General features: G+C 37.8%; 1 protein-coding gene across 9 annotated transcripts in view; it reads right to left on the reverse strand.

The window, feature by feature from the left end:
* The window catches only part of LOC140480619 (shugoshin 1-like), a 33,054-nt gene continuing 18,367 nt past the window's right edge, over window positions 1–14,687 (reverse strand). For 7 of the 9 annotated variants that reach the window (XM_072575742.1, XM_072575738.1, XM_072575737.1 and 4 more), the window contains 4 exons: window positions 12,043–12,969; window positions 5,085–5,330; window positions 4,174–4,357; window positions 1–487 (listed from right to left, as the gene is read on the reverse strand). In XM_072575742.1, the coding sequence (XP_072431843.1) occupies window positions 337–487; window positions 4,174–4,357; window positions 5,085–5,330; window positions 12,043–12,969 (1,508 nt within the window). In that variant the 3' untranslated portion in view covers window positions 1–336. The remainder of the gene's footprint in view (window positions 488–4,173; window positions 4,358–5,084; window positions 5,331–12,042; window positions 12,970–14,687) is intronic. The other 2 variants (XM_072575743.1, XM_072575744.1) reach the window with 2 other exon arrangements.

Here is a 14,687-nt window from a genome sequence, read left to right on the forward strand (position 1 = left end):
AAATGTTAAATATGATGATTTATTCACAATGTGTTCAAGCAATTCTAAATACTACAGATGCAGCCTCAAGAAGGTGATGTAATCATGTAGACATTTCATATAATCCAATGTTATTTGACGAGTATTAGTATTTTGAGGACAGAAATCTGACATTGTGCAGGAATAATTAACCAATTAAATAAACTTGTAGATCATATTTATTAAGCTTTTCTTAAGCATCTAACTACATGTGTAAAAACTCTTCCCATGAAATAGGTTTGAAATTTAAAAAATACAATAAATGATTAAACTTCAGAATATCATGATTCCAATACAATTCATATTTAGTAAAAAAAATTAACGGCAGCCAACAAACGCCTCATTATATCTACTCAGCGGAAATGGCTTTTCCCCAGATTTGCGGATACACGCATTGTTCTTTCGTTGTTTGAATATTGGTGAATTCAAAAATTGTGTGTCAGTATACCGGTCTCCTCTTCGTAATTTCCTGTTGATTAGAACAAATCTTTTATTAACATTTAAAGTTGGGATTAGGGAAATGGATCAAGACAAAACAGGAAGTTAAATAACTAGTTAGTATTTGGAATATTTATCACTACTGTGTTTCAAGGAAATTCAAAGAAGGTTTAGGACAGAGGAGGAGGTTTTTGGAATGAATTTCACCTTCAGTGCCATATCTTGGGCACCAGTTTGATCAGTCTTGAGCCAAAATTACAAAATCTAAGAATTGAATTTCGAACATAGTTGCGCCAATCCATGGAACCAGTCTGAAGTTTATCTATCCTACATTATTTCATTTTCATCCATATGTTTATCCAATGACCATCTAAACACCCTTAAAGTTGGCAGATCAACTACTGTTGCAGGTAGGGCATTCCATGCCCCTACTACTCTGAATAAAGAAACTACCTTTACATCTGTCCTATATCTATCACCGCTCAATTTAAAGCTATGTCCCCTCATGCTAGTCATCAACATCCGAGGAAAAAGGCTGTCAGTGTCCAACCTATCTAACCCTCTGATTATCGTATGTCTCAATTAAGTCGCCTCTCATAAGACTGTCCCTCCATACCAGATAAATTGCCCCCGAACCCTTTCCAAAACTTACACATCCTTCCGACAATGCGGGGTACAAAACTGTATGCAATACTCCAAATGCAGCCGCACCAGAGTTTTGTACAGCTGCAGCATGACCTCATAACTCCGAAACTCAATTCCTCTACTAATAAAAGCTAACACACCATATGACTTCTTACTGACCCTATCAACCTGGGTGGCAACTTTCAGGGATCTATACACATGGACACCAAGATCTCTCTGCTCATCAACACTGTCCAGAATCTTACAATTAACCCAGTGTCCTTTATTCCTCTTGCTCCTTCCAAAGTGAATCACCTCATACTTTTCCACATTAAACCCCATTTCTCACCTCTCAGCCCAGCTCTGCAGCTTATTTATATCCCTCTGTAACCTGAAATATCCTTCAGCACTATCTACAACTCCACCAAACTTAGTGTCATCCGCAAATTTACTAACCCATCCTTCTATGCCCTCATCCAGGTCATTTATAAAAATAACAAACAGCAGTGAACCCAAAACAGATCCTTGTGGTACACCATTATTAACTGAACTCCAGGATGAACATTTCCCTCAATTATCACAGTTTGTCATCTTTTAGCCAGCTAATTTCTGTTCCAAACCATTAAATCACCCTCAATCCCATGCCTCCATATTTTGGGCAATAACCTACCATGGGGAACCTTATCAAATGCTTTATTAAATCCACATACACCACATTAACCACTTTACCCTCATCCACCTGTTTCGTCACCTTCTCAAAGAACTGAGAAAGATGTGTGTGAGACATGACCTACCCTTCACAAAACTGTGTTGACTATCCCTAATCAACATTTCTTTCTAAATTATTGTAAATCCTATCCCTTATAAACTTTTCCAACACTTTACGCACAATCGAAGCATGGCTCACTAGCCTATAATTGCCAGGATTGTCTCTATTCCCCTTCTTGAACAAGGGAATGACATTTGCTATCCTCTAGTCTTCTGGCACAATGACAACAAAGATCAAAGCCAAAGGATCCGCATTCTCCTCCCTGGCTTCCTAGGGAATTCTACGATAAATCCCATCTGGCCCAGGAGACTTATCTATTTTTATATTTTCCAGAATTGCTAACACCTACATGTGAACCTCAATCCCGTCTAGTCTAGTTGCCTGTATCTCAGTATTTTCCTAAACAACACTGTCTTTTTCCAATATGAATATGGGCGAAAAATATTCATTTAGCGCTTCTCCCATTTCCTCGGACTCCACGCACATCTTCCCACTACTATCCTTGATTGGCCCTAATCTTACTCTAGTCATTCTTTTATTCCTGACATACCTATAGAAAGCTTTAAAGTTTTTGTTGATCCTATCTGCCAACGATTTCTCATGTCCCCTCCTGGTTCTCCTTAGCTCTCTCTTTAGGCCTTCACTGGCTAACTCGTAACTCTCAAGTACCTAACTCAGCTTTCACATCTCATCTTAACATAAGCAGTCCTCTTCCTCTTGTCAAGATATTCAACTTCTTTAGTAAGCCATGGCTCCCTCGGTCGACCACTTCCTCCCCTGCCTGACTGGTACATACTTACCAAGGACATGCAGTAGCTGTTCCTTGAATAAGCTCCACATTTCAATTGTGCCCATCCCCTGCAGTTCCCTTCTCCATGATATGCATCCTAAATCTTGTCTAATCGCATGATAACTACCTTTCCCCCAGCTATAACTCTTGCCCTGCGATATATACCTATCTTTTCCCATCGCTAAAGTGGACAGAACAGAATTATGGTCACTATCACCAAAGTGCTCACCTACCTTCAAATCCAACACCAGGCCAAGTTCATTACCCAATCCAATGTTGCCTCACCCCTTGTTGGCCTGACTACATACTGTGTCAGGAAATCCTCCTGCACACATTGGATAAAAGTTGACTCATCTAAAGTACTCGAACTATAGCATTTCCAGTCAATATTTGGAAAGTTAAAAATCCCCTGTTACTCTCAATCCTATCAAGAATATCTTTGCTAACCTTTCGTCTACATCTCTAGAACTAACTGGAGGTGCATAGAAAACTCCCAATAGGGTGACCTCTCCTTTCCTGTTTCTAACCTGATCCCATACTATCTCAGGAGACAAGTCCTCAAACGTCCTTTCTGCCATCATAATACTGTCCTTGACTAACAATGCCACACTTACCCCTCTTTTACCATCTTCTCTGTTCTTACTGAAATATCTAAATCCCGGAACCTGCAACAACCGTTCCTGTCTCTGCTGTATCCATGTCTTTGAAATCGATACAACATCGAAGTCCCAGGTACCAATCCATGCTGCAAGTTCACCCACCTTATTCCAGATGTTCCTGGCGTTGAAATAGAGACACTTCAAACCACCTTTTAGCTTGCCGGTGCACTCTTGAAACCATATTTCTGACCCCACTACTCTCAACCTCCTGGACACTGGAACTACAATTGAGGTTCCCAACCCCCTGCTTAATTAGTTTAAACCCTCCCGAAAAGCATTAGCAAATATCCCCCCTCCCCTCCCCCAGGATATTGTTACCCCTTTGGTTCAGGTGAAGACCATCCTGTTTGTAGAAGTCCCACCTGCCCCAGAATAAGCCCCAATTATGCAGGAATCCAAAACCCTCCCCCCTGCTCCATCTGTTGCCATATATTCAACTCCTCTCTCTCCCTATTCCTTGCTAGCACATGCACAGGTAACAAACTGGAGATAACAAATTTTGTTTGTTCTAGCTCTAAGCTTCCACACTAGCTCCCTGAATTTCTGCCTTAAATCCCCATCCCTTTTCCTACCTATGTCATGAGTGCTATGTGGACTATAACTTGGGGCTGCTCCTCCTCTCCCTCAGGGATCCCGAAAACATGATTTACCTTACGCAGTAATGTATCCTCACACAAGGGCAATTTTACTGTTGCAGCATTGACAGAGATAAAAATGTGATAAGTGCTCAGAAAAGAAGAATGTTAAGTGTGTATGAGGAAAAGAATGGTAAAATGTGAAATAAAGTAGATAATTCCAACTGAAAAGCCTAAGACAGATAAAATGATTTCTTAATGTTGTATTTTCTATAATGTATACGAACAAGTTCAACTCACACTAAGAGACTGGGTTCCTTGTAATTTACAGTCATGGTGCATCTCCGTTTACGAACTATTGGCGAAATTGTATTCATTCTTTCTAACAAAGCAGGACAGGACATCTTCTTTTCCTTGTTTTCAGAAGGTAGTTTTGAAAAATTGGTGACATCACACAGACTGAAGCGAGGTTTAAAGTTCTTTCCTGTATCAATAATATGAAAAATTAAATGGTATATCTGAGATACAATTCCTTTCTTACAAAAGAGGAAACAGTTATTGTAAAGAACTACAAATCAATTGGTTGATATGTTCCCTGACTTCACACATCTTTCTAATGGATATTTATAATTTAGCCAAACATCTTATAAAGTAAGCTGTCTTAGAATATTACTAACAATATCTTCCATTTTGTCTTAACTTGAAATTTATATTTACTAGACTATGTATGGCATTAAGGAGAAAATTAATAGACTTGAAATAATTTAATGCTCCAAGATCTGCTCTGAATTTTTAAAACATATTCACTTCTTAGAGAAGTTCTACCATATAATGCACAATTACATTACAGAATGAACATGTCCATAAACAATATCCATCAGAATTTTTTTTTAAATCGAAGCTTAGAAAGGCAAATATTGCATTTAGCAGAAAATGCCAAAAATCAGCACCATTTGAAAGGACAGATCAATACCACCAAAAGGAATTATATTGGAAATGTTAAAATGTGTATATATACTGATAGACATGTTCAGTTCAAGGAATTAGATTACTATGTGGGCAAATTTTAAATCTTTTATATTCAAAAGTGATCTTAATGATAAATGAAACCATATTAACTATGTCCAAAATAAATCTTAAGTGATGCTTATTGTTGGTAGAAATTATTTTTGCACAAACTAATATGTAGCAGCTTTTGAAAATATCCATACTTGGTGTTTTAAACTTGTCTTTATTCTTCATTGTTGCATTCTTTCCTGCATTTACTTCTTGCTGTAGGAGCATACATTTCTTCAGTACTGGTTTGTGATATTCAACAGTGCTGCTTTCTTCAGAATTTTGAAAATTTTCTATGTTTTTATGTTTGATAGAAGGGCTTTCTGGTTCATTATCTGACTCAGTTTGGAACTGGAAATGCTGTGCAGCTGTTTGAGAATGTTCCAATAAATTTATTTTATCTAATGAGCAAATAAGACGTATTAACACATTAAGCATTAGAAACTAAAATATATCTTGAGTTTGTCTTAAAAGATGTTGGGCCAAAGGGCCTGTTTCCACACTGTAAGTAATCTAATCTAAAAACTTGACATTCAGCATGCCAACAGATCACTCATTTTCTTTCTATGTTGGAAATAAAAACTTAAACAAACAAACATTTGACTTTGACCAAAGTGTTAAATTGAACCCCTGAGAAATGAGCCACCTTTAAATATGCATTAAGTTTCCAGAATCAAAGCTCACCATTTATGATCTTATTTGTAGAATGCCACCAGCAGAATACAATGACACAGGTTGTGCTACAGAACTAACAAGAAGAAAGTTTGGACTAATAATCCAGAAAATCTTTTTAAAAATTGTTATGATGCAGGTGGACATTTAACACATCATGCCTGCAGAATTCTGAATGAATATCATTTATTACCATTGTCCTGCATTTTCCTGATAACCATGTATATTATTTCCATTTAAATAGTTATCAAAGGCTCTCTTGAATTCTTCAATTGGAGTGGTCTCCACCATACTTCCAGGCAGTGCATTCCAGATTCTAACTACTCACATTCATATCTTTTACAAATTACCTTATATCTGTGTCCTTTTGTTCTCAATGCTTTAAATAAGGCAGCACAGTTTCTCCCCAGCTCCTTCATTTTGAAAGCTTTGATCAAACATACTCTTAGCCTTTTCCTTTTCAACAAGAATCGTCCCAACTTTTCCAATATAACTTCATACGGAAGGCTCTCCACCCTGGAACCATCTGTGTAAACCTCTTTTGAGTTCTCTCCAATGCATTCACATTCTTCCTAAATGTATGGCATGCAGAATTATACACTTCAGCCAAGGTCTAACTAATGTCTTCTATAACTTCTTCATAAACTTCTTACTCCCATACTCCATGCCCCTATTAAGAATGCTTAGGATACTGCTTGATTTATTCATTTCTTGCTCTACATGCCTTGCTAAATTTAGTGACCTATGCACACATACATCCAGGTCTTCGCTACCTTTCATGACAGTGACCTTGATTTTTTATTCTGTAACTCAACGATCTATCAAAATATAGTCACCTGACATTTCTCTGCGTTGCACATCATCTGTCACTTATCTGCCCACTCCACCAACTTGTTAATGTTCTTTTGTATATTAGGAAGAACAAGGGACTCAAAATTGATTCCTGGGGAATTCCACTAAAAAAAAATCTTCCTCTAGCATTAGAAATATCAATGATCCTTTATTCTTAGCTCCCTATCACTCAGCCAATTTTGTATTCATGTTGCTACTATGCTTCTTATTCCACGAGCTAAAACTTTCCTCACAGGTCTGTTGTGTGGCACTGTTAAAAGTCAAAAGCATTATCCTTGAACTCTGATGCATTTTCAGAAAAAAAAACACAAGTTGGTTAAACATTTTCCCATAATTAGGCTCTTCCTAATTAACCACAAGACTTCTATCCCAAAAAAAGAGTTTCCTGATCCCTGAAGTCAAACCAACTGATCAAATTGTTGGGCTCATCTTTACAACCTTTTTCGAACATGTCCAAATCTACAGTTCTCTGGCATAACCCAATTCTAAGGAAGATTGAAGCATTGTCAGTGCCTCTGCAATTTCCATTCACTTTCTTCAATATCCTTGAACATATTTCAAGTCCTATTGCCTTACTATGACAATGTTGCTCCTTTAATAAGGTTATTCTGTTTTTTTCAGAATTCAGAAACAACTATGACAATGTTGCTCCTTTAATAAGGTTATTCTGTTTTTTTTAGGGAGGGGTCGTAAAGGCAGAGTTGCCAAAATGTCTCAACTGGCTACTTTAATAATGGCTAACAGATGCTACCCAATCAATAATCAAAAAAGGATTTCAGGTTTTTGTTTAGAAAATACTTGAACAATGAAAGGGAAGTGGCCAGTTCTCCCAGTTCTGGGTTTTTTCTAGTTTGGGTTAGTTTTAGCTGGGGACCCAAAACAAAAACTCCAAGCTGATCCTCTCTCTGACATCTCTCTTGTAAGAACCTGTGTTTGAATTTACTTTTTCGCCAGGGGTTTGGTTTATGAGAGGTTGCAGGAAATTGGAACAGCTCTTTGTTAAGTTGCACTTTCACATTGGTTGGGTTTTCAAATAGTTATGTTATTCTAAATTCGGTTTTATTTTGTTTGTGTGTAAATAAATTCTGGTTTAGTTTAAAATAGAGTGGTTTGACCAGCTGTGTCGCTCCTAGAATATTAATCTTACAGCGGCTTAAAACAACTGAAAAAGTTAGGTCCTGGGCTGCCTTCTTAAAATGAGGGTTCTGGCCTGGTCCATAATACAACCACTAATACAACCTCAAATTTTTTTAAAATTTAACCCTGTCACCGTGGCCCAAGTAGCATCTCTTTCCTTAGTAAAAAGAGTATTCATTTAACATGTTTAAAAGTACGACGGGGTGCCCTTTGGAAGAAGTAACAAGACGAGGGAGAACACAAGGAATAGCAGGACACTAGGAAGCTGAGAAGTGAGTGATCTTCAAACCTTTTTTATTGTGAGAATGGTGGGAATGTGGAATGCCCTGCCTGGTGGGAAAAAAACAAAGTAGAGTACTTGGATGAGCACTTGATATGTCATAAGCAAAAGTGAGGACTGCAGATGCTGGAAACCAGAGTTTAGATCACAGCAGTGCTGGAAAAGCACAGCAGGAAAATCGACATTTTGGGCAAAAGATCAGGATGAAGGGCTTTTGCCCGAAACTTTGATTTTCCTGCTCCTCAGATACTGCCTGACCTGCTGTGCTTGTCCAGCATCACTCTGATCTAAACTTGACATGTCATGACATTCAAGTCTTTGTGCCAAGTGCCAGAAAGTGGGATAAGTATGGATAAGTCAGTATAGACTCAATGGACCAAAAGGCCTCTCCTGTGCTGTACAAACTCTATAACATTATCCACACTCCCTGCCTCCATATACTAATTCCTTTTTTTAAAAGCAACCACACTCCTTTTATCCACCTTTTTACTGTTTATCTCCCAACTGTGCTCAAACCATCTCCTCTTTGTAGAATTAGATTTTCTTGCCAACCTTCAGTTTCAGTCCGTTTGCCCCAGTTTGGTTCTTTCCCCAGTGAACTGAACTCTCCATCAGTTAATTATTCTCTCTCTAAATTATTTTTTTCCTACACACCTTTTGATACAATAATTACTGTCCCCTAAATGCTTCCTCACTGATAATTGCTTTACTTAGCCATGCTTGTTTCTAAAAAAAAAGAAACATCCTGGATTTGATTTATTATTGTCACATGTACCTAGGTCTAGTGTAGTATTGTTTTGCATGCAGTACAGGCAGATCCATACCGTACAAAGTGCATAAGGGTATTACAACAGGAATACAATGTTACAGCCTCCTTTTTGGACTGTCAGGTACCAATACAGAAGTTTCTGCAGAATACAAATCTAGAAAGGCTTGTCCCTCATTCGGGTAGTTACAATCCCCATTATAACTAATGATGATGTACGCACCTCTCTGTCATTTCATTGCAGATTGACTCTTTAAATCTTCCCATCAGTTGGTAGTCTATAGACTACATTAAGTGATTTAATTGCACCCGTTATGTTCCATATTTCTAGCCAAATCTATTCTGTTCTTCTGGGACATTCACTTTCTGAAACATTAAAATGCTTTCCTCAACTGTATAAAAGAGAGGTGATGACCCAGTTGTATTATCTATTGACTGTTAATTTAGAGACACATTTAACGTGTTGGGGACCTGGCTTCGAATCCCACCACATCAGATTGTTGAATTTGAATCCAATAATATTTGTATTTCATCATTCATTGTCAGAAAAACCCATCTGGAAACTATCATCCATACCTGGTCTGGCCTACATGTGACTCCAGATGCAGAGCAATGTGGATGACTCTTAACTACCCTTATCCAACAAATGAATAAATTAAAATAATTGGTTTAAACTAACAATTGTTACCACCCTTCCCCCTCTTTCTTTCCCCCACCCTTTTCTGAACAAAGTTCCTTTGTGACCAGAAATATTTAATACCCAGTCCTGCCCTTCCTTGAGGGATGTCTCACTTATAGTCACATCATCTACAGGTCGTACTGCTATAACACCTTTAGTTGGCACAAACGGGAACACTGTTTCTAAAGCGTGAACTATTAAAACATGTGTTATTACATTGCCAAAACCAAGTTGTTTCTTAAGGATTATTTTTCTCTAATGCAAGATTGCATAAGAACATAACCATAACATTACAGGAGAACTACCTGTACATAGCAATCTGCACTTTAATTCATGAATCTTACCAACCATACTCCACGCATTGACATGCATGCAGTGTAAGCCTGATTTAGACAGCATTTCTTTCTTCCTTTTACAAATCTACCTTGTATTTTAATGCTATCTGTTTCTCCCAGTGTTTTGAGAACCTTGGTATTACTCTCTAATAGTTTCTTGGTTTTTCACCGCATTACAAAGTTATATTAAAGATTCCCACCATGCCCCTAAATGGAAAAAGCAGTATTAGCAAAATGCTCACAGGAACTCATTTCTGATTTTGTTCAGGTACAACTGTCCTGTTTGTACAGGTGCCATCTCCCCCAAAGCCAGTCCCAATGTCTCAGGAATTCAATATCATCCTTCAAGCCATGAGTTGATCTGCCTTATCCTATTTTTGTGATCTCCACACCACTTTTGCAGAGCTAGCTTGCAAAGAAACAAGATCAGATGACAAAGACTAGTTTCCTAATACTGACATACTCTCCCTTTCCAACAGCCACAGTCTGCTACAGCACACTCAGCTAGGATGGGCAGCACATATTTTGCAGAATACTTGATGATCATGTCCAAAACAAGTTGTGCTATGGCAAATTAATTGAAGAGAAACATTCACATGGAAGCTATAAAAGGAGTTCTTGGAAAATTGCACACAAGAGTTGCACTGTCAAACTGAGACATGAGAAAACCTCACTTCATATGGCTGAGTCTCAAAGGTATTATCTCCTCTGAACAAACTGGTGAAACTCATTTTTCCTGTTGGCAAGTCCAGACCCACGACTGCATCCCCTGGTTTATGTTGGATGTGTTCATGCAAATCTTTTTGTGCTCAAATCAGAATGAGCACTGATCTCTGAATACATCACACTTGAAATTTAAAATTCTAACTAACGTCGTGACAGAAACTTGTGAGCAAACATTCTTTTCAAATCAGAAGGTGCACAGGTTCAAGTTCCATTCCAGAAACAGTAAATAGAGATCAGAGTTCTACTATTCAGCCTGACAATCAATCAGTTGGATATTTGCAGTAGTAGTGTGGATGCCTCAGTCCTAATTTATAAGCTGTGGAAGCCCATAGGGTGATTATACCAGAACAATGGAAAAGTCCTATGAGCTGGAAGAAAGATTGTTATAACACAAAAGGACTAATCACATTAATTTGTAACAGTCTGCTGCTCAAATTTTAAGATCTTATTTTTCATGTTTATACCTTTAGGTGGATAAAATTATATTGAATTTGATGCTACAGTTGAAATCTCAGCATTGTTATGGTGCAGACATGAAATGACAGCTGAAAGAAAACTAGATTTGAAGAGCTCAGACAAGCTTGGAGATTTAAATCAAAAGGGAAGTCCTACTGCATTGCTAGTATGCTATATTCACAACTAGGGTTATAGCAATCTCTCCAAATACTGCCCAAGGAAATGGTCTGACAATGAGGCATTTGCCATTTCTCAAGACCATAGAAGGTTCTGAAAGCAGCTAGTAAACAAGAGACAGCTTTGAATTATCATTATACTTTACTCAAAGGAAATTTTTAACATCAAGATAATTGATGTGCCTTTATCTGAAAATAACTGATACATCCCACTGTCACAAAAATGGGTTTACAGCAGAATGTTTCTTTATTTCATATATCTCTGCTGTTTTTAGTCTGAGAGATGGTAGGCTGTGGCTGCAACAGCTTGAAAATAGTGAATCTGCCAGAACCAACAAAATGAACAGTAGATTTGAGGAATTATTTCTATGGGACAAAGTGCCAAGATGCATGTGAAGCCTGTGCTCAGAATAAAAAGTCCAGTTTAAGAGAAATTATACATTGCCACATCTCTTTCTCTAGTTTTACTAGGGAAATCAGCAATGTAAACCTCACAGAGAGGATGGGTCTTGAAGTCAAAGTTTCAGACTGGGAAATAAAGGAGAATCAGAGTAAACACGAGATCAGAGATGTACATTACTTTGGTTCCAGAAGGATTGAAAAAATGGACAATAAACTGTGACGTAAAGATGAGTTCTTAGTTGAAGTTGAAAGTAGAACGGAGGCAATTATGTTCAAAGATATAGTGTTAATAGTGCTTTAAAAAAAAACAGAAGTTTAAACTTTTAAAATGTAAAATCTTATTGCACGGACTTTTCAGTTATGAAATCACGCCCCATCTTATTTCCATATTAATTTTAACATTCATGCCTTTTGTAGAAGCAGCTATTCCATACTCTCAACCTATGAAAATTCATGTCTAATATAAAGGAGGAAGATGCCTAGCATCATTGAGCTCCACCCCTTTTGCATATATGTTGCATCCATGAAATTAACATTTCTAGAAGACAAAGGAGAAAATTGAATCTTAGCTTTCAATGCACTAGATTAAATGATCAGTTGATAAGAAACAGAATAAATGAACATATACTGACCATACTCTGATGTTTTCAACAAGTTAGACTGTGCTGTTTCATTTTGTGTGATTTCCACTCCAGGTTCTTTTTTGAGTGTTGAGTCTTTTCGGAGAATTACTGTTCTTTGGCTTGGCCTGGTTATTACAGCTGTTGGTGTTTCACTTTTAGCTTTACACGCACTCCATGATTTCTTAAGTCTTTTATCAGCAGGAGGTAGATAAAGACTATCATCCAAATCATCATCTGAATTACTCTCTGAACCAATACTGCTTTTAGTAGAGTTTATATTCTCACATGAACTTGGCTCAGGTTTTCTACGGAAAGGTGTAAGATGAATACTTTCTTCATAATCAAAATTATACGTATCACTACAATCAAGAATCATTTTTCTCTCTTTGCCAGCACTTCCGTTGCTTTGACTTCCATCTCTACTTTTTGATCTGGCTCTAGTTCTTACTGGTTTCACGTGTTTATTTAAAGATGTACTTTTATTTCTTTCCATTACCTTTCTTCTTCTTCCCCTTTGCTCCACTTCCTGTTCTAATTCTGAAATGCTCTCTGGATTTTTTGAATTAACAACTTCAGTGTTCCTCACACTGCTCTCAAACTTGGTTTCAACTTTCTCAGAATCCCAGTTGTCCGACATTTGCACCTGATTTGGTTCAGTGCTTTCTATTTCAGTTCCTTGACTACAGTTGAGAGAATTGGGCACATTTTCAAAAGGTTTGACATATGTATCAAACTTGTGTTCTTCACTTGTGGAAGGTACCTCTGTACAGTTTTCAAAAGTGGTGAATAAATTGAAGGCACTAATTTGAGCATGGAAAGATGAGCTTCTCCTCCCAGATCGTCGCCTAATGGAAACCCCAGCTGGCACTGTATCCATTCTCTCAAACAATGCATCATCCAGTGGAGCTACTAAATGGGCGGAGTCTCGACTTCTCCCTTTTGAAATAGAATACAAATAAAACTTCAATGGTCATCAGCTTTTTACACCAAAAAGCTTTAAAGGCAGATCAATGCCTTATTTAACCTGTTGGAAAAAACTATATTCCACTTATTAGAAGGCGCATAGTTCCTTGAAAGTGGAATTGCAAGTAGATAGCATAGTGAAGGTGGTGTTTGGTACGCTTGCCTTTATTAGTCAGTGAACTGAGTATAAGCATTGGGAGATCATGTTGCTGCTGTACAAGACATTGATTAGGCTACTTTTGGAATACTGCATGCAATTCTGGTCTCCTGCTATAGGAAGGATGCTGTGAAACTTGAAAGGGTTCAGAAAATACTTAAAAGGATGTTGCCAGGATTGGAAGATTTGAGCTATAGGAAGAGGCTGAATAGGCTGAGCCTATTTTCCCTGGAGTGTCAGAGGCTGAGGGGTGACCTTATAGAGGTTTACAAAATTTATGAGGGACATGGATAGGGTAAAGAGACAAGGTCTTTCCCCTGGGCGGGAGTCCAAAACTAGAGGGCATAGGTTTAAGGTGAGAGGGGCAATGTTTTCACACAGAGTAGTGCATGTATGGAACAAGCTGCCCAAGGAAGTGATGGAGGCTAGTACAATTACAACATTTAAAAGATGTGTATATTAATAGGAAGGGTTTAGAGGGATATGGGCCAAATGCTGGCAAATGGAACTAGATTTATTTAGGTTATTTGGTCAGCATTGACAAATTGGATGCTGTACATCTCTAGGACTCTATAACTTTCATACTAAGATCGATTATATAAGATGTAAGAGCTGAGCATTTAGAAAGACATAGAATGTCAAGCAGAGTCAGCATGGTTTCATGATAAAGAAATCATGCCTGACAAACTTACTATAGGAGGGAACATTCAAGATAAAGAGGAAGCAGAAAATGTAATACATTTGGAATTCTAAAAGGTGTTTGATAAGGTACTGCACACAAGGCTATTTATTGAAGTAAGAGTCCACGGTGTTGGGTTAGTATGTCAGCATGGACAAAGTAATGACTAACTAAGACAGCTCAGAGAAAGGGGACATTTTCAGGATGGCAACCTGTACTTAGTGGAGTACCATAGGAATTAGTACTGGGGCCACAAATATACTATAAAACATATTCAGATGAAAAAGGTAAGTGAATGTACTATAATCACGTGTGCAGACGCCAAACATAGGTGGGAAGACAAATAGTGAGGATGATACAAAATCTACACTTACATTAATTCACTTAATGTTTCAATTAAAGTCATACTTTTCAGGAATGCAACTACAAAGTTGAAAAAGAAATCTTCTGACCTTAAACTGGTCATTTTCTACAGACTTCCCTTTGAAACTTCCCCTCAAAATAATATTACATTTTTCATTAACAAGATGGAACAGTATTTTTTAAATTGTCTGCTTTTACAAAGGTAGAAATGGGTATGTGGTTCAAAATCAGAAATTGTCAGAAAAACTGAGCAGTCAGGCAGCATCCAAGGAACAGGAGAATCGACATTTCACGCATGAGCCCTTCTTCAGGAATCCTGAAGAAGGGCTCATGCCCGAAACATCGATTCTCCTGCTCCTTGGATGCTGCCTGACCTGCTGTGCTTTTCCAGCAACACATTTTCAGCTCTGATTTCCAGCATCTGCAGCATCTCCCAGAAAAACTGAGCAGGTCTGGCAATATCTAAGGAGAGCAAGCGAGAGAAAGAGTTAG

The sequence above is a fragment of the Chiloscyllium punctatum genome, chromosome 8 (assembly GCF_047496795.1).
Source record: "Chiloscyllium punctatum isolate Juve2018m chromosome 8, sChiPun1.3, whole genome shotgun sequence".
Taxonomy (NCBI): Eukaryota; Metazoa; Chordata; class Chondrichthyes; order Orectolobiformes; family Hemiscylliidae; genus Chiloscyllium; species Chiloscyllium punctatum.